The sequence below is a fragment of the Hemiscyllium ocellatum genome, chromosome 23, assembly GCF_020745735.1.
Source record: "Hemiscyllium ocellatum isolate sHemOce1 chromosome 23, sHemOce1.pat.X.cur, whole genome shotgun sequence".
NCBI classification, from domain to species: Eukaryota; Metazoa; Chordata; class Chondrichthyes; order Orectolobiformes; family Hemiscylliidae; genus Hemiscyllium; species Hemiscyllium ocellatum.
The window spans coordinates 23,338,963-23,360,621 of NC_083423.1; the positions used below are offsets into that span (position 1 = coordinate 23,338,963).

General features: G+C 41.4%; 1 protein-coding gene across 1 annotated transcript; it reads right to left on the reverse strand.

The window, feature by feature from the left end:
• Positions 1 to 4,182: 4,182 nt before the first annotated feature.
• On the reverse strand, positions 4,183 to 21,121 carry endou2 (endonuclease, polyU-specific 2). The gene is given in 5 exon segments (XM_060842545.1): positions 4,183 to 4,440; positions 5,216 to 5,369; positions 6,264 to 6,376; positions 6,554 to 6,679; positions 21,023 to 21,121. Coding segments are annotated over 5 exon segments (750 nt in total).
• Positions 21,122 to 21,659: the final 538 nt, after the last annotated feature.

A 21,659-nucleotide genomic window follows, 5' to 3' on the forward strand; every position in this document is an offset into this window, starting at 1 on the left:
AAAAGAAATCTTTTATTTGTGCCCACAAATTGCAAGTAGATTAGAAGAACTTGGTGATGATCCGTGGATCCTATCCAGGAGTGGATCCTCAATCTCGATTTGTGGAGCTGCAGTTCCAGCCCATGATGGCTGTGCTGACCAAGTCTCTCAGTCAACAATAAATGTCATTGCACCTTCACTGTGTGATGGATGCTGTGGGAGTCTTGTTTACTGCAGTCTTCCTGTTCCACTGCAGCTTCCTACCCACCCCTTCACTCACTCAGGTGAGAGAGACTTGGTAAACTCAGTTTTCAGAGTGGCTGTCTGTCCCGTGTGGAGTGTAAACTGGACAGTGTCCTGCAAACTTCATCTCCATGAGGTCACATGAGTACAACAAATCACATTACAAAGTTACTTCTCCAAATCTAATACCATTTTGTTTAAAAAGATGAATTTAAAGTGATGAAATGAAGGAAAGAAATGAACTGACGACCAAAGAATTCTCTCAATGGATTTCAAAACCATTGTAAGGCTGAAAAAAATCAGAATTATTCACAATTTCTCATTTTAACTTGAACTAAAAATAGCAGGTTTTATATCATCAGTAAGTCAGGGTTCAGAGGGATATGGCCTGGCAATGTAGTCCTTCTCATATTATAGCTTTGAGTCTAAACCAGAAAAGTTCTGTATACCTTTAAAACAGTGAGATGACGTTATGGTATGACATTTTATTACAAAAGTCCTCATCTTGAACAGTGCAGTACAATGGAGGCAGTGCAGTGTTTACCCAATCTACCATATGGAGTAATACAGTCATGTAATGTAGACATTATGTCAGTCAGCATAGAACTCAAACAATTTGTGAGTCTGAGATCTGTGTAAATAGAGCTGCTAATAAACTTCAGTATATTTATCTTAGCAGGAACCCAGTCATTGTCATACATGTTTTCAGGTCGAAAATTTCAGGAAACTTTCAGTCCATATGATACTTGCAGCAGTTTTTAACCCCAGAAACTACATCATGGTAGCAGGTAGCTTTTCAAAAGATGGTATTAACCATGGCAGTTGTGAAGACCAAAGGGCTCTAATCCCATCTGAAGAACAGTAACCTCAATAGAGGATAAACGTTTGTAAATATACTCACTTTAACCAAAAGCAGGCCAAAATTTATCTGATTCAAAATCAGGATTTTACATTTAGTATGGGAAAGCTGTAAGCTGGGAAAATGATGTTCAGGGAAAGCGCAGACAGTAATGCTGAAAGAAAGGTCTCTATATTACAAAGGCCTTACAAGTGTTTAACGTGTGCTTGATTCCAATCAATACCAGTTAAAAGTACACCCTTACCAGTTAAACCAGATAAACAAGCTCAGGTAAAAATGGATTTGGATTTGATTTATTCCTGTCACATGTACTGAAGTACAGTGAAAAGTGTTGTCTTATGTGTTTTAATGGTAGATTGTACTATACAAGTGCATCAGGGTAGCAGAATAGAGTGCAGGGTACACTGTTACAGGTACTGAAAAGGTGCAGAGAGAGAGAGATCAACATTCGTATTAAAAAAGGAGATTCAATACATGCTAGAATGTCACCTGATCAAACCTAGCCAGAGCAGTTGGAATTTATTGGTGGGGTTAATTTCTAAAACAGATAGCTCAACTAGATTCTGCATAGATTAAAGAAAAGTAAATGCAATGCTAAAGAGATTCCTAACCAATTCTTCAGTTAGAAGATTGGATTAATACGGTCAATAATACCTCATTCCTTTCTGAGATTGGTCAGCTGAAGGGGTTATGGTGACTATCATTAATATCAAATCTAAAGAGATATACAAAATGGGTTACATCAATATGGAATCATGCCATTCAGGTTTTTTAAAAATCCCACCAATATTCCAAAGATTTCTGAATCAAGTCTTATCTAAAGTGCTTAACTGTACATTGTTTGGATAATGTCATAATATATAGTTAATACCTGGGAAGAGCATGTAAAGCAATTCAGGACTTGTTTTAAGCAATTACAGTTAGCTGGCTATGTAATAACTTGCTAAAAGTGAATTTGCAAAAGCAAGGGTGCCTTATCAGGGACACAGTCAGAAGTCAGACGACACCAGGTTAAAGTCCAACAGATTAATTTGAAATCACCCCAGTCTAAAACCAGCACCTCCATATCATGGTTACCCAAGACACATCACAGGGCAAGGGCAAGTGTTTCCAAGGATCATAAAAGGGGAGATTCTGATTGAAGCTGAAAATGTGTTGCTGGTTAAAGCACAGCAGGTTAGGCAGCATCCAAGGAACAGGAAATTTGACGTTTCGGGCCAGAGCCTGATGAAGGGCACTGGCCCGAAACGTCAAATTTCCTGTTCCTTGGATGCTGCCTAACCTGCTGTGCTTTAACCAGCAACACATTTTCAGCTCTGATCTCCAGCATCTGCAGACCTCACTTTTTACTCGAAGATTCTGATTGAAGTCCTGTTTGTAAAACTAAATGGGAAATCAGGAGATTTCTGGAGATGTGTGGGTTTTATCTGAAATTCGCTCCTAACATCAGCACAATAGCTCTTCCTCTGATGAACTGGTTATAAAAACAGCAAAAGTTACTATGGTCAGCAGAGAGCCAAGTAATTTTTGCTGAGCGCAATTCTAATAAATGAACAAGGATTACCCACTCCTGAATTTACAAAATGCATATATAATGGGTTCATTCATATTGTAAGGTGGTGAGTCAGAAATACAGAAACTAGTGGTGTGTTTTTCTGAGAAATTTAACCTGTATCAGACAAAGCCTTCTGCAGTGAATTATTATTTGGTCTTCAATATTTTGAAGTCTAAACCTATCATAGCAGTAAAGAAATACTAAAATATACTAACCATAAATGCACGACTTTTACAGAAAATTTTAAGATTAAAAAAGCAAGATTATTTCAATGGAGATTATTAATTTAACCATTTAATCTGAAAGTTGTTCACATAGTTTGAAAAGATAATAGCTGACATTATCCTAAATGGAGTTTGAGGGAGGAAATTGACAAGACAATGGTTAAATCTTCAGAGAATGTGATTGTCTGTGGTTTCATGTAAATATGTCATGTTCAGCTAGTGGTGAAATGTAGTTAAAATTAGCTTTCCATCTGTTTAAGAGTGGAGACATGTATGGGACTGCTTCTGTTTCATTTTGGACTATAAATTGGAACCCAAGCTGGATACTGCTATATAGGTAAAATGCCAGTAGAATTTTGTTGAAAGAAACAGGTCGTGCACATTTTTAGCTGTTCAAGAATATTTTTTGAAGCTGTGAGAGAGATCATTCCATTATTGAGACATACAACACCAGGAGTTTTTGAGTTGGATAATAATTGCCTGGTGACAGTCCAAGGATTGGTTGAGCTGCAATTTGCAAAAGGACCATGCAGTCAGAAACATTCAGAGTCTATAAACAGAATACTCTCTCTCCCTTTCTCTATGTTGGTGATTAAAAAAAAACAGAAACTTAAAGAACAAATTTTAAAATTAATCTATCTGATCAACTACTGCATTAAAGAACATTTATCAATAGAAAACAATGTGTCATCATTACTAAAACCAAAATTACTGCGAGCAATAACTTTCCAACTTCTGGTCAGGATTTTTAATCTTCAGAACTTTATTTTTCCAGACTCTATTTTTCTACCCACAATATGTGTTAATCTATTTATTTTCATTTGCCTTATTTGTGAATAAATGTGAGTATGCTTGGAGTTTTAAGACGCTATAGTTTAAGTTGCATTGTAGCAGAATAATGTTTTTCTTCTCTATTATTCATTGAAGAATAAGTTGTTTTTTTTGTAATGAATAGTTATTTCCTGTTAATGAAGAAACCTGATGTGAAGTGTTTTTGTCTTGAATAAAAGTCCCATAAGGAAAATTGATCATCTTCGTGGTTTACTTGGTAATTTACACATTTGTGACGGCTTGTGAAATAGTGGGGCTTTATTACTGTTGCATTATTTCCAATTAAATCATAACAGATTCAACAATAGAGGTGAGAAAGTGTACAGCATTATTAGAAATTAGTAGATTTAATTCAAACTAAATTTCTCAAATGGTATTTTGGTGAGAGATTTGGAGAATGGGCTAGTTAGCTGATAATATCAATGACTGTGTTCAAATGCTTTGGGAACTTGATGTATCTGTGATGATTTCAGGATTCCTCAGGTTCATTTTCACAGCCATGAAGCTTCGGTTAAGTACTGCAATAAAATAGGGTAAAAAAGGGATTTGTGTTTGTTGCTGTGACACACGATCTCCACTCCGTACTGACTGAACCGGAGCTTGTGGTGTTGACTGGACGAGCTGAGGAAGATGATGGTGTAGAGGGCAAACTCAAACTCTGGGTTCACCCCCATAAAGCAGCTGCCCTGAGGCTTAACCCCATTCTTCCAGTAGAAATGCGACGTGATTAGATGCTTTTTCTCACCTGGCTGTGAGAAGGGTAAAACAAGCCAAAACAAACAGGGAGAGTGTTCGTGCCTAATCACCTCGAATGATCTACTGCAATCCCTCCACTAAATCCACAAAGTCCTCAATTAAACCCTGAGTCCCTCCAGTCCCCTATGGTTAGTTCAGTTGGCTGAATGGCTGGTCTGTGTTGCAGAATGACGCCAACAGCACAGGTTCAATTGCAGCACCAACTGAGGTTACCATGACAGCCCTTGCTTCACAACTTTACTTTTCTCTAGGGACATGGTAACTTCCAGGTGAAACTCAACATCAGTCATATCTCTGTAAGTAGAGAGTGGGACTATGGGGACTTTGCCTTTTATTATTTATACAGTAATAAAGTCACATTGAATTTCTAGATTAGAACTCATGTAACTTAATTGTGGAAATCATTATTCCATACATAACTGTACACCTCACCTATTTACTTTGTTTGTTTTCAGTCTGTAACTCACAACAGGAGTTTATTAAATTTTATATAGAGTTCCCCTGAGCCATTCAATTGATTGCAATCACCACTGCTCCTTAATCATCCTATGAATAAATTGCCTGAATCCTTCGATTAAATTCCTGCATCTAACGTATTCCTGAGTCTCTGTTATTCCATCAGTATACCATTCAGCCAACATCCACCATCCCATAGCCCTGAATGCATGCAGTCTGTAACTCACTTGCAGGTACTTGGTATTTTATGTGAACTCCTCGATTAGACTTTGTCTGTACCTCAGCATCCTCTCTGACCTGTGTAATGCTCACTTTGAGCTGGTTATCTTGCATTGTGTATCCTCTGTAATCCACATGACCCAGCTTTTCCTGAAGGTAGAACTGAATCCAATTGTGGAATCCAATCACTGTTCATCCACCTCAGGTTTCACCAACAAATACATGCTCAAAACCTGATGAATCGGGGCTCGAGGGAGAAAAGTAGGATGAAGAGAAAATTAGCACAGGCAATCCAGTTGTTTCCCAATTTCTAATTCAGGGGAAAACATTGACTGTCCCTGGGGTACAGTTCCTTACACACTGTCTCTCACTGGGGTACAGTCCCACACATTCTGACTCTCACTGGGGTATAGTTCCACACATTCTGATTCTCACTGGGGTACAGTCCCACACACACTAACTCTCATGGGGGTACAGTTCCACACAATTCTGATTCTCACTGGGATACAGTTCCACACACACACTGACTCTCACTGGGGTACAGTTCCACACAATTCTGATTCTCACTGGGGTACAGTTCTACAGTTACCGGTTAACAATCCCACAGATACTGTGTCTTACAGGTGTGCAGTTTCACAAACAATGTCTCTCACCGACTGCAGTCTTACATATTAATTCTTCATGGGGTATGTTGCCTGAAGAGCTCACACCCATTGGGATACGTTTCCACAGACTCTGACTCTTATTGAAATACATTTCTACAGGCTCTGACTCTCACTGTGCATAGTTGCACAGGCATTAACTGTCACTAGAACCAGCGTTCATTCCCATCCTTGGTCAGTCTGACATTGCCTACATGATATTGTTATGGGGATAAGTGGAAGTTTGTACTTTACACCTGCAGAGATTTGCACACATACCTATTTCCGGTATGAAACTACATACATTCATATCTAGACCACACACACACACACACACACACACACACACACACACACACACACACACAAAATTACATAACCATACCCACACTCAAACTGCTAGACAAACACACATTCGCATCCACACCATACAATACACGCACACACATATGCACACACAGACACACACACACAGACAGGCAGACACACATAATACTTACTGACTGGAACCTTTGCGAGCATACAGGCAGAACCAGATGTCATACAATTGCTGTTTGAATTCCTCTTTGTTCTCTTTTGCCCTCCACTTCTCGACTAAGTACCTGTGTGCAATCTCAGAAGAAAAAAAACAAAACATTATAGGAGATGGAAAAGACCAAAGATCACAAAGTCCAACATTCGGTAACATTTTAAAGCAGTCACCATCTTGTCATTTGTTTCAAGCCAGCCAACACACAGTTCACCTGAAGCCATAAAGCTGACTGTCTAACAGTGTGCAGTGTCACGTTACCTGCAGCACTGGGGTTTCCATGACAACATCCAGAAAGCTGCGAATCTCTTGCTCCTCCTCTGGGGTGATAGTCTCTGGTTCTCTTGTGTCAGCTTCATAATTATCCAGCAGGGAAATGAAAGCTAAAAAAAATCATAAAATTGTCTCTGATGTAATCAGTTTTATGTGTAAACCAGAGAAGGCCTAATAGAGGTGTTTCACTCACGGAGAGTGACACTCAGTTTGAAAGGAAGAGGAAGGAGGAGGATAGGCAGAAGCACTCACGTGGATCAGAAGGAGGAGTGATGGGGCTATAGTGAGAGTCACATAAATCATGACTCTCTGATCACATGATACTGATGAGAAGACACCAGTCTAGTGCAAACATGTGAAGAAGGAGGGCTTAGACATTATAATACAGAACTGTTTTTGATAACTTGCTGTGTACAAATGTAAGTAAAGGTATGTTACAGTACCTAAGGAGTTGAACAGTCTTACATAGAGATAAGGAGCAAGCAGATTCCCAGAAAGTGTATGTGCAGCCACACACAACTGAGATACAACAGACTTGTACCTCAATGTACAGGTTGGCTTAAAGATAACGCCTGGTGGCATCTGGGGAAGAACGGCTTCAGAGCTAGGAGCTGAAGTTCAAACAGAGACTAAAGGGCACAGCTGGAAAGAGAGCACCCCAGAGCTGAGCAAAGTTTGAGGATTTTGAGAATAAATGCTGGAAAGGCTGAAGATTCCAAAGGCAAGGGAAAAGAAAACTCCAAAATCTAACCATGAAGCAGTGATGCTCTAAAGAAAGAGCCCAAATCAGAACACTTCAACAATAAGAAGGAAATACCCAAGTCAATCGGACACAATAATCTGCTGGGATGGCACTCTGGTGACAATCGTTCCTTTAGCTCAACCCTGTGATGATATGGATGGCTCACAGTGAGGCCAGATGTGGGAACTCTGGAAGCAACACCCTCAATGCTACAGGGAAGGGCTTCAGGGTTATACAAGAGGGAAGAGCTTCATCACGTCCGCTCATTTTTACATGCTGTACATTCAATAGCTGATAGTATTCCAGTTTGACAGTGTGCAAGGAGGTACTACCAAGGATAATGCATTGATTAATTCTTCTGATGCTTATTTTAACCACAAAAGAAAGTTTACTGATCAAAAAGACAAGAATTAATCAGCTCTCTCAACATTTAGGAAAATCAATAAAAGGCTTTGTGATGGATTGATATCGTCTACGTGGGAATGGATCTTTGAGGGATGAATTAATTAGGGACTGTATAGTAGCCAGGGTCAGGGATGAGAAGTTATCTGACTTTCTTCAATCCAAGAAGTATTTGACACTGGGTCCAGTTCTGATTGCCCTGCTCTGGGAAGGATATTATCAAACTGGAGAGCGTACAGAAAAGATTTACCACAGTGGTGCTGGGAATGAAAATTTTGAGTTATAGGGCGAGGCTGAATAGACTGGGACTTTTTTCACTGGAGCATAGGAGGTTAAATGGTGACCTTATAGAGGTTTATAAGATCAAGTGGAGTATAGATAAGGTCAATGACAGGTGTCTTTCTCTTATGGTGGGAGATTTCAAGACCGGGGGCATATTTTTAAGGTGAGAAGGGAGAGATTATAAAAGGACACGAGAGGCAACTGTTTTACACAGACAGCGATTCATGTGTGGAATGAATTTCCAGAGGAAATGGTGCATGTGGATACAGTGACAACATTTCAAAGACATTTTGATAAGTACATGGATAAGGAATGTCTGGAAGGATATGGGCCAAGTGCAGGCAGATGGGACTACTTTAGTTTGGGAACATGTTCGGCATGGACTGGTTGTGTCTCTGCTGTGTCACTTCCATGACTCTATGACACTGGAACAGACAATCTAATTTGCAATGCACGCAGAAATCAGAGGCCAACATCAGTCAGTTCTGTGAGGAAACATCAGGGATTTTTCTGACTGTAGACTGTATGATGTTGTTGCCACCATCCAAAAAGCACAGCAAAACACCAGGAGAGCAGGAATCAACATCATCAACTGATTAGGTTTTTAAAAAGTGGAAACAGATTCACATGTGCAATGAAAGTCCTGCAAGGGGAGCTGAATACTGTCAGTGCGACCACTTGCATTATCACATGTTCAAAAATACTGCAAGTTAACAGCAAGTTAACAGCAGCTTCATCAGCTCACAGACAAAGAAAACTTCCTTATCAACATCAAGGTAAAGGGCTTTGAAATATAATTTAATCTCAAACACAAGAACACTCATTTCGAGTCTGGCACGCAGCTTGCTGTGATTGAAATCTGTGACAGTCAAAGCAGCACACAAGACCGACAAAAAGCAGAAGAAAAATATCTCTATAATGTTTTCAAAAAAAACGGATACCCAATAAACACATTCTGCCAATTCCTCAGAAACAAACCCAAACAAGCAGATACAACGCAATCAAAGACTAGTCACATTACCTTACATCAAAGACATATCAGAAATACTCAGACCCCTTGGTATCATAGTGCCCACAAACTTACCAACACACCTAAACAGCGACTAATGAACCTAAAGTATCCATTAGATACCTTCAGCAAAACTAACCTCACTTACAAATACCATGCAAGAACTGTTAAAAAAAACTACATCGGACAAACTAGCAGGAAACTTGCCACCAGGATATATGAATACCAACTGGCCACCTGAAAACACGACCCACTATCACTAGACAAAGAAGGACATCACTTTGACTGGGACAACACACACATCCTAGGACAGGTGAAACAAAGACACATACGAGAATTCTTAGAGGCATGGCATTCCAACCAGAACTCCATCAATAAACACATCAACTTAGATCCTATCTACCTTCTGTTGAAAAACAAATCGGAAATGACATCACCCACCTTAAGAAATCAATCGAGAGGTGGGACATACCACCAGCGCTTCACTGGAGATGCTCACTGATGATGTTACCTAGTCATGGTGACAAACCATCTGAAAACAAACCTTCAAGCTCTGTGAGCTAACTTACGTACTTAGTCAAAGCATTGACATAAAACTCCAACATCCAGGATGCACAGATCTTCAAGTGCATGGATAAATTATTTCAGTGTTAGTCACAGGGACAGGGTATCAGTGAAGCATGCTTTACAGTGAGGAATCAGAATGCCTCATTGGTGAGGAGGAATGTGTGTATCTGTCTAGATCTCTTACAAAGAGGGACAACAATGCAGATGGGGAAAAAAATTCAGGAAGAATTTCCAAAGCTGTTCAAAAATTCAGGAAACTTGAAGGAGGAGCAGCGCATCACTCCAGAAGAAGCTGCTAAACACAAATCCTTATACACTCAAGGAAAATGTCCCATCGTATCATGGGAAGAATATCATTTCAGTTGAGAAAGCGCACAAACATGTGACCTAGAGGCAGAAGTAGATCATTCGGCCCCTCATGCCTGTTTCACCATTCAAAAGGCTCGTGGCTGATCTGACTGTGTTACAGAATTACATTCCCATCCACTCCCAAAGTGAACAACCTTTCCTTTCCCGGCCTGGAAAAAAAAACACTTCTACCTTTAAAATATAACCTGGTTCCATCTGCTTCTAAGACAGAAAGTTCCAAAATTGTACAACTCTCTAAAAGAAAATAATTCTCCTCATCTCAGTGCTAAAAGAGTGAGCCCTAATTTTCAAACAGGGCCCTCTAGTTGTGGACTTTCCCACAAGAAGAAACATCATTTCCCCATCCACCTTTCTCTCTCTCTCTCTCTATGACCTTGTCAAAACTATTCAAGATCACGTACAGTTCAATCAAATCACCCCTCACGCCTCTAAACTCCAGGGTAAACAAGTTCAGTCTGTCCAATCTATCCGAATAAGACGACTGAATTATTCTAGGTATCAACCTTGCAAACCTCCTCTAAACACATTCCTTCTTTATTAAAGCAGGCCAGACCTCATACAATATTTGAGATGTGATTTTGCCAGTTCTCTGTATAACTGAAGCATAACATCCTTACTTTGAAGTTCAATCCTTCTCACAATAAAACACAGCATTCCATTAGCCTTCCTGACTGCATGCCTCACATACATACTAATGTTTTATGACTGAGGCAGTTGAACACCATGATCCCTATCCACTTCAAACTTTCATTCTCTCTGCTCTGCCTTTTTCATTCTTCTTACCCAAGGGAACAACTTCCTATTTTCCCACTTTATATACCAACTGTCAGATTTTGCTCATTCAATCAAGCTCTCTACTGTATATCTGTCTGCCATTTCCTTCTGTATTCTTCACAATACTTTCCTTACTCTCTTGATGTCATCAGCAAATTTAGTGCTCATGCCTTCACTCCCCTGATCTAACTCATTGATGTAAATTGTAAAAAGTTGGTTCCAGCACAGACTCCTGTGGGTCTACACTCATTACATCCTGCCAAACAGACAGGCACCTATTTATGGCAAGAGTGTGGTGCTGGAAAAGCACAGCAGGTTAGACAGCATCCAAGGAGCGGGAGAATCGACGTTTCGGGCAAAAGCCTTTCATCAGGATTCCTGATAAAGTACTTTTGCCCGAAATATTGATTCTCCTGTTCCTCAGATGCTGCCTGACCTGCTGTGCTTTTCCAGCACCACACTCTCAACTCTAATCCCTAGCATCTGCAATCCTCACTTTCACCTAGGCACCTATTTATGCCTATGCCATGTTTTTTTGCCTCCCAACTAATCTTCTATCCTTGCAATTATGTTACTCCCCTTCAATATCATGGGGAGGTTTGAAGTTTCTTTCACTGTAAAGACTGGTACAAAATATCGCTTTAACGCCTTTGCCCTTGTTCCCCATAATTGCCACCCCAGATTAATTTTCTAAAGGGTCTATATTCACTTTGACTTCTCTCTTTCTTTTTCTATATTTAAAGAAGCTCTGGTGTCAGCATTGATAATCCTTGCCCTTGTAGTTTATTTTCTCTTTCTTTATTTTTTTTTAGTCACCTATGTTGATTTCGGAATTTATTCCAGTCGTCACAGCTATCACTGACATTTACCTCCTCATATGCTTTACTCTTCATCTCAATGATCTCCAAAACCTTCCTGGTTAGCCACGATTGGTTTATCCCTCTTTTAGAATCTTCCCTCCTTTCTGAGATGTATTGTTCCTGAGAGTTACAATACACATCCCTAAGTGCCTGCTGCTGCCTGCTTCTTCTCATTCTTGCTAATCTATCCTCATTTCTTTGTAATTCCCTTTATTTAGGTTAAACATAGTTGTTTCTGACAAATGTTTCTCACTCTGATTTCTACATTCTATCATATTACCATTACTACTTCTGAGGTGATCATTTACTCTGAGGTCATTTACTAAATTTGTTCATGTCCCATTACCAGATCCAAGGTAGCCTGCTCCCTGGTTGGCTCTATAACATATTGCTCTCAGAGACTATCCCTCACGCACTTTATGAATTCCTAGGAGACATTACTGTGGATCCAAGGAAGACAAAAGGTACTAAAACTTTCCAGCACCAAAGTATGTAAATAATGTGCAATACTTTTTAGGCTCGATGAATTCAGCAAGAAAGTTTACCTCCAACAGACCAGTTTCACTCAAAACTTTACAGAGCTTTTGAAAAAGTTCAGCAGTGGTATTAGCATCAGGAACAGTCTACAGCTTTTGAAAAGATGTTTTAAAAATGAGAACATAAGAAATAGGAGCAGGAATAGGCCATTCTGCCCCTCAAGCCTGTCCCATCATTCTATAAGATCATGGTTGATCTGTCCGATGCCTCAACTCCTCTTTTTTGCCAGTCCCTCATAGTTCTCAACTCCCTGATAATTTAGAAACCTGTCTACCTCCTCGTCATATACTTGCAATGATATAGCTTCCACAACTCTCGAAGGTACAGAATTTCAGATATTCACTACTGTCTCGGAGAAGAAATGCCTTTTCGTTCAGTATTAAGTGGGCGTCCCATCATTCTATAACTGTGTTCTCTAGTCTGAAATTCCCCGACTGGTGGAAACATTTTTTCAACCATCCATCCTGTTAAGCTACTTCAGAATCTTGCATGTTTCAATAAGATCACCCAGGATAATTTCTGCTGATGTTTCAGCACATTGCCATCCAGGCCACGGATATCATAGCTACAGGATCAGAAACAGTACTTAGTCAAGTGCAATCTGGCAGAGCATGAAAACTCGATGCTATGATGAGAATTTTTACAGAGTCTGATCAGAGGTATGCAATAGAGGGCGGCACGGTGACAGTGATTAGCACTGCTGCCTCACAGCGCCAGAGACCCGGGTTCAATTCCCGCCTCAGGCGACTGACTGTGTGGAGTTTGCACGTTCTCCCTGTGTCTGCGTGGGTTTCCTCCGGGTGCTCCGGTTTCCTCCCACAGTCCAAAGATGTGCGGGTCAGGTGAATTGGCCATGTTAAATTGCCTGTAGTGTTAGATAAGAGGTAAATGTAGGGGTATGGGTGGGTTGCGCTTCGGTGGGTTGGTGTGGACTTGTTGGGCCAAAGGGCCTGTTTCCACACTGTAAGTAATCTAATAGTGAAGATGGAAGCATTAGCAAATACTGGGGGGGAGAGAAAGATTTGTAGACTGACAATTTCAGGTCACAATGAAGGTGACTTGTAGGTCTTTGGTAAGGTTAGTGAGATTAAAAGACACTTCAAAACTGTCTCTACACACAAACATTCAAGTTTAGGCTGATGAGATACAGTTGTGGTATTAGTGTATGCTCCAGACAAAGTGCTAGTAACAGCAACACACACTTGAGGGCAGCAGTGCATTGAGCAGAAAAAGATCTTGTTCTTATAGGAGAAGTAGAGTCTTGGTCTACAGCTGTAACACTTTCCAGGCAACTGAGAGCAAGTTCAGGCAGCTTAATAACCTGGCCAGGACTGCACAAAGGTTGGACAACACTGACAGCAGGGTGGTCCAAATATAGTTCAGCAGAACAACTGCTGAAAAGATACACAAGTGAAAACAATTCTTGACAACTGTATTCGTTTACTGCAACCATTGAGAGGAGCAGGAAAATAATTGCAAAGATAAATGGGACAGAAACTCCATGGTACTCCTAGGTATCATAAAGTACAAAACCAAAATACAACAATCAGCAGTGGCCAGGCATATTAAAACATATGAAATAAAGATATGAAATTGGAGCAGAAGTTGACCGTTCTGCTTATAGAGCCTATTTCATGGTTGATTTATCTATGTTTTGAATTCCACATTCCTTTTAAACCTCAATAATGCTGAATTCCTCTTTCTCACAAGAATCTGTCCAACTAAACCATAAAACTAGTCTTAAAAATAATAATTGATGATTCTTAATGACCTTAAAAATAACTTCACCTTCTGAGGTAGGGAGAAAAAACATTCTCCACATCTCTGTCCTGAAAAGGCACCCTAATTTAAAAACAGTGTCCCCTCTTTGGTTCTGAGCTGACCCACAAAAAGAAACACCCTTTCCAAATCCACAATGTCAAAACTATTCAACTAGCACCTTATTCATCTAAACTCCAGTGGAAACAAGCCTAGTCTATGTAAGCTTTTCTCAAAAACAACCAGCTCTTTCCAGACTTCGATCTAGTAAACTTCCTTCAAGTCATCTCCAACACATTTACATAAGGAGACCAAAACTACAAAAAGACATGCCAACTATGGGCCACAAACAGACAACAGCCAATGATTTCACTTAGGAAGGTGCACAGGAAGGGTAGCAATGGATTCGTTTAACTTTACAAAGATGGGGTATTTTGTTTCAGTCAACGAGGATTGAAGATGCATTGAGGCATCAATAGTTAATTCAACCACAACTGATTTCATGAGCAAGCACTGAAAAGGATCTTTACAAAACACATTTCCCAGGAAATATTGGTATCAGATAATGGACTTCAGTTTGTGAAGGCATATGCAGAGGAGGGAGTTAGGTAGGCATCACCCACGTGACAAATTGTCCAAACCATCTTCATCAAATAGAGAGTCAGGAAGACTGGTGAAGACTCTTAGGTCAGATAAGAAGACCAAAAGAATTGATTAGATTTCCAATGTGTGGTAACAGGCCCAACCAACCCATTGAAGATTAACCCACCCAGACCCATTTCCCTCTGACTAATGCAATTTAACTTGGCCAATAGGAGGAAACCGGCATATCCAGAGGAAACCCACACAGAGAGAATGAGCAAACTCCACACAGACAGTCCCTTGAGGCTGGAATCGAACCTGGAATCCTGGTGCTGTGAGGTAGCAGTGCTAACCACTGTGCCACCATGCCACCCTTGGAAGCAGAAAACCACAGCAAAAAGCAATAGGTGCTCCAACTCTCAGCACAGGGTGAAAACTCTGTCTTCCTTAAAGCTAGGGCACAACGTCTGGTTAAGGAAAAGGAAATTTAAAGTTACCATCTTCAGACACACAGAATATCTGAGATCTTATATTGTCAGAACGTCTGAAGGGACATTCAGGAGAAACTGGAGAGCATTGATTCACTCAAGGTAGGCAGTGAACCAAAGTACATTAGTCACAGGATGTGGGACAGCTGTACCTATGCAACACCAGTGTGCAGTGGTACACTGTTCCAGACACGATATAACACCATCATCCTTGTGCAAAACTCAAGTGAACCAGACTGAGACATCCAGAAAGAGCTGGAGATCATCGTGACTTGTGGAGGTATGGACTTTGAGAAGGACATTGAGAAAATTGCAGTCAAGGTGATAACGGTGAAAATGGTAATATTTACAACAATAATGATTAAAGATACTATGTAACTAAATAAAACCAAATTAATAAATAATGAGGATATGGCCAAGAGGAACTGAGGGGAGATGTGATATCATGAGATTCATGTAAATTATGATAATGTAGCTAATCATATCTAATATCGGCAAGACAGAAAACATTAGTTTAGAATGGGAATGCAAAGTGAGAGGTCTTTGACAGTATACCACTGAGCTGTTGATCAAGAGGCAGCTATGACACTAGTGTCTCCTGGGCGAAGGTGAGTATTGCTGGTTCAGGGACCCTGGCTGCAGCTGTTATACTCTCACAGCTTCTGCTCCTGCATATTGGTGCCAGGCTTACTTGCTGGCACGGCCCATTCCAATCATGCTTTGAGCCCAACTGAGGTGAAAGTACTTGTACTGGCAGAGTATGAGGTGGGCTGAAGTGATGCTACTTCCACAGGTAGCACCTCCACCTCTGGGATCCTGCTGGGCTCTAATACCCTCAGCTCCTCTGACTCTGGCATTTCCTTTTGGGTTGGATAGGGGCACAGTTAGCCTCGGCTCCTCCCTCACTCTCCACACGTTGAAAATATCAGATTTGGCATCATGGACCAAGGAGGTGGCACTGATGAGTCAACGGAGAAAGATTCTCTTCTGCAACCATGGTATGAAGACACTCTCTCATGTTACTGAGCTCCTGTGGCAGGGGTCTTTCCCCATACAGCACAGTATAACTGAACACACACTATATTGCACTTTACCGCCAGGTATGCATTCACTTCACTAGCTCTCTTGAGGCCAATAAAGTATTGTTAACACTACACCCATGTATAGGCCACAGTTCTTTAGCTGAGATCCTCTTTGGTCACCTGCAGTCAGGATTTCTTTGTGACAGTGGCTATCCTCCTTTTCCCATCATCTGGAATCATACCTGTCCCATTTCCCTCACCTCAGAGAGATGCCACTAAACCCAAGAATTGGCGCTTCCTTCCATCCTTCTCACATACTTCGCCCTTTCTTCAGCCTTCTCTGCATACGGCCAGCAAAGACCGACTTTTAAAAATGGTGCCAGTGTTAACCTCCACCTGCCAATCATGATTGGTCAGCATTCACCCCGACTTGATTTAATTGGCTGCATAATGCAAGATATATCTAGAAGGCTCCTCCTCCTTGCACAAGGGCTAACAATGCAGGAATGGCACCCCCAACCCCATCCCCTGCCATTGGGATCATGTTTCAACCTGGAAAACTCAACTCAAAGTCTCTAAGTCAAGATTAGAGTGGTGCTGGAAAAGCACAGTAGGTCAGGCAGCATCCGAGGAGCAGGAAAATCGATGTTTTGTGCAGGAGCCTTTCATCAGGAAAATTTCTAAGTGTCTCTCGATGGAGATAATGATGCTAATTGGAGGTTGTGCCATTAATTCTGTTGTTACTGGAGCAGAAAGTTGGAATAATGCAGCAAGGAGCACATTTTGTCTGTATCAGTGCTTGAGGTGTTGTGGTTATACCTGAAAATGTTTTTCTTTTGAAAACGTCCTCATTCACAATTTGGAACAACAGCAGCCCAACTCCATCAGGGATGTCTGTATTTGTTAAATCTTGTCCAGCAGCCTGCTCCTGTAAACAACAAATGAATAGAAATAACTGGCATGTTGTATCCCACCATAGCAATGATAACACAGTAGGAAGAAACTCATCCCATCATATATTTCCTAACTCTTTGACTAGATCTGTCTGTTCCACTCCCATTCTTCACTTTGTCCTCATATCGATGATGTTCTTCCTTTTCAATCCTATCTGATTCCCATTTAAATCTTCAAAACTCTCCTCCACTCATGGTAAAACAGCTCTTGTTTTATAAGTTGGGATTTTTAAAAATTACCTACTTCATTATTCCCATGATAACTGCCCATCTGAAACAAGGAACCTAACCCTAACCCTCACAACTTCATTTGTGCAGGAGCTGACTATAGCCACTTGGTGTCATTACTTGCAGCATAAATCACTTGTCAAAGACCTGATTAATCGATTTACAAATGTACTTCCATTAACCACCATCAAACGATTTGGCACCAATGAAGTTTCCCTGAGGAGAATTGATTAATCTCTCTGATAGGCGCTGTGGCTCGTAATTGAAGATGCTATTTTTCACAATTCAATTGTGAATCTGGGTATTACTGGCCAGCAGCACTTAACACCCATCCCTAGTTGCTCCCAAGAAGGTAATGGCGATATATTTTCCTAACCATCACCTTCTTTGTGCTGTAGGTAAACCCACAGTTCCTTTGGGATGGAGTTGCATGATTTTGACACAGCAACAGTGAAAGAAAAGCGATATAGTTCAAAGAAAAATTGGTATGTGGTTTGGAGAGGAACTGCAGGTTCTGTGGTCCAATGTTTCTGTTGCCTTAGATTTTCCAGGTGGTAGAAATCATAAATTTTGATGGTCCTGTCAAAGAGGCCTGTGAGAGTTCCACAGCGCTTCTCGTACGTGGTATATACTCCTTGCACTGCATTGGTGGGAGAGGGAATGTTGAAGATGATTAGATAAGCAGCTAATCAAGCTGATGTTTTGTCCTGGATGTTGTCAAGCTCATTGAGCATTGTTGGAGCTACTTCCGTTCAGGCAAGTGGGGAATATCCCATCACTCCTGATACGTGCCGGGTAGAAGGTGGACAGGCTTTAGGGAGACAAGAAGTAAGCTACTCACCACAGAATTCCTAGTCTCCGGATTGCTCTTGACATCATCTTCTTTGCATAAAGTAAAAAGCAAAGTGCTGGAGAAACTCAGCAGGTCTGGAGGTAGCTGTGGAGAAAGACACAAAGTTAACATTTCAAGTCTTCTTTGGAACTTCAGAAACAGTTGAAAAAGATGGTTGGGTCTAGGAGATAAGCCTGAGAGCTTCCCCTAATTCTGATTTCTGAAGAAGGGCTTATGCCCGAAACGTCAAATCTCCTGTTCTTTGGATGCTGCCTGACCTGCTGCGCTTTTCCAGCAACACATTTTCAGGCTCTAATTCTAATTCACTCTATTTGTGCTAAGGCTCCTTGATGGCACACTCAGCCATGTGCTACATTACTGACAATAGTAATCACTCTCATCTCACCTCAAGTTCAACCTTTCTGTCCAAATCTGGACCAAGGATGTGAAACATGTTTTCCTCGTGGAAGCTCATCTTCACATCAGTGAACAGAATATTGTTGAGTAAGTGTCACTTGATATCACAGTCAATGACGCCTTTCATCACTTGGCTATTGAGGGAGTAGATTGAAGGTAAATGATGGGTTGGATTTCTATACAGGACATACTGGGACAATTTTCCACATGGTCAGGTAGATATCAGTATTGTAGCTGTACTGGAACAACTTGGCTATAGATGTGGCAGGTTCTGGAGCACAGGCTTTCAATGCTATTGCTGGTATGCTGTCAGGGACCTTTGCTTTTGCAATATCCAGTGTCTCCAGGCACTTCGTGATATCACGTAGAGTGAACCAAGTTATCTGAAAACTGGCATCTGTAATGCTAAGGCCAAGGTGGATCATCCACTTGGGGGGCTTGCTTCACTGTATAATGGTCACTCCAACTGATATTGCAATGGACGGATATTGTGACAGGTAGATCAGTGAAACCGAGGATAAGTAAGATTTCTTTCTTATTGGTTCCTTCACTCACTGCTGTAGTCCAATCTAGCAGCAATGGTTTTTAGGAATTGAGCAGCTCAGTCAGTGGTGTGGTGATGCTGCTCCTTTAACAAAGTTATTCGGTCCTTGTTTTTTTCTTGACTGGGGTAGTAACGGCAGAGGTTCCAATATACCTGGAAATATCTACTTCAAAAGACTTCTAAGTTTTGTTTTGAAACACTTGTGCAATGAGAGGAGAGCGGCCAGTTCTCCCAGTTCGGAGTTCTCTCTAGTTTTGAGTTAGTTATTAGCTGGGGGCCCAGAGAAACAGCTCCATGCCGACCCTCTATCTATCTGCAATCTCTCTCCTGTGTTTGAATTTACCTGTTTGCCAACCAGTGTGGGAGGGAGGGGTGGGGGTGGGGGGGGGGGCGGGGGGGGGCTTATGGGATTGAGGGGGGTGTTATGGGATGGTACTAGAATTCAGAACTGCATTTTGTTAACTTGCATTTTTGAGTCAGTTGCATTTTCAAATAATCATCCTTTCCTAAATTTGGTTTTCTTTTGTTCATGTGTGAATAAATTCTGTTTTGTCTAAAGCCAAGTGGTTTGACCAACTGCATCACTCCAGGAATATTCACCTGCACCTGCTTAAAACAACTGGAAGTTAGGATCTGGGCTATCTTCTGAAAATGCTTTGGTGGGTGTGTGGCCTGGTCCATAACAGTATTGGTATCACTAAGCCTCTACTGCTGATGGACATTGACATCCCCCATCCAGAGTCGATTCTCTACTCACTGCCAGCCTCAGTGCAAAGTCAACATGGAGGAGTAGTGATTCATCAGTCACGAGGGAGGATGGCAGGTAATCATCTGTTGGAGGTCTCTTTGCCCAGGGTTTACATGATGCCAGTTTAGACAAAAGCTTCCAGATGTTGGAAAGGAGAGCTGGGTTTGACATTGCTGTTTCTAGTGCCTAACTCGATATCAGTGCTCCATCTGGTTATTGATCTTTCAGCCTTTCTAACAGCTTGATATGAGTGGGTTGTTGGGCCTTTTCACAGAGCAGTTCCGACTCAGTCGCATTTCTTTGGAGCCAGAGGCCAGAGCTGATAAAAATGTTAAGTTTCCTTCTGTAAAGGCATTAGCCAACCTGGAGTGTGAGAGGGGGAGGAAGAAGAGTGTGTGAAAGGGGGAGGAAGGAAAGAGTGTGAGAGGGGGGAGAAAGGAGAGAGTGTGAGAGGGGGAGGAAGGAGAGAGTGTGAGGAAGGAGGAAGGAGAGAGTGTGAGGGAGGAGGAAGGAGAGAGTATGAGAGGGGGAGGAAGGAGAGAGTGTGAGGGAGGAGGAAGGAGAGAGTGTGAGGGGGAGGAAGGAGAGAGTGTGAGAAGGGAAGGAAGGATAGAGTGTGAGGGGGAAGGAAGGAGAGAGTGTGAGAGGGGGAGGAATGAGAGAGTGTGAGGGGGGAGGAAGGAGAGAGTGTGAGGGGGAGGAAGGAGAGAGTATGAGAGGGGGAGAAAGGAGAGAGTGTGAGAGGGGTAGGAAGGATAGAGTGTGAGGGGGAAGGAAGGAGAGAGTGTGAGAGGGGGAGGAATGAGAGAGTGTGAGGGGGGAGGAAGGAGAGAATGTGAGAAGGGAAGGAAGGAGAGAGTGTGAGGGGGGAGGAAGGAGAGAGTGTTGGGGGGGGGGGTCGAAGAAGGAGAGAGTGTAGTGGGGACAGATTAGTTTGAACATAGGAGATATAAGGAAGAATATTCAAAGATCTGACCATTGTTAGTGATGTTCAGAGTTGGAAGGAACTATAAATAGGTTCAGGAAAAGAGAAGAATGTGATTAGATTAAAGTTAAAATTCAGACAACACCACGTTATAATCCAACAGGTTTATTTGGAAGTACTAGCTTTTGGAGCATTGCTCCTTCATCAGGTAACTTGGCAAGTTGTATCACAAACAGCTTAGAGTCCAGACACAGCTGAAGGGCCAGGCAAAAAGCATTTATTTGCTGTTGTGTACATTGACAATGTATTTACTGCACCTTTTCCAATCTTCTTGGACCAGGAAGAAAACCCACTGATTGGAACTAAGTGCTAGTGATGGATAATTCCTAATTAACATTGTGATTTAATGTGAACCTACCTGAAGGTTGATCTTGTTGTCTATCCCTGGCTGCAGTCTGTTAATACCATTGTCCCACAGGATCAGTGCAATCTTCGATAGTTCTGTATTGCTCTCCATTCTGAAGAGAGCAGCAGAATCCTGTCTGTGAAGATAAAACTGGACATTCACTGTCAGGATTGAAGGAAAATATGTTCAGGAGGATGAATATGGATTGTGAGGTCTCAATCCATCACCATCCTTTTGCTACCTCAGCTGAGCTAGAATGTCTCCTTATAATTCCATTCATGAAACCATAATTCTCACATCTCCCATTTGTCTGTTTGCAAACTCCTGGTATTTGGACAGTCCCTCCATGTTTAGGCGTGACTCTTTGCAATTCACTTAGAGCTTCCAGATTTTCAGGGATATTCCTGGCCCTCCTGATGTTTAGCATCTTGAAAAACATCATTTCATAATCCCTCAGTTCAATGCCAGCCCTTCACTGCTTTCCATTCATCATTTTTTATTGTCACTTTTATTAAACAATTCCAATAAAATAGTCAAGTATGATTTGCCTTTTAGAAATCCATGTTCTTATTTAGCTCAAATCTCTCCAACTGCCTTGTGGGTTTATCCTGATCACTGTTTCTGAAACATTACCCACCACTGAATTTCA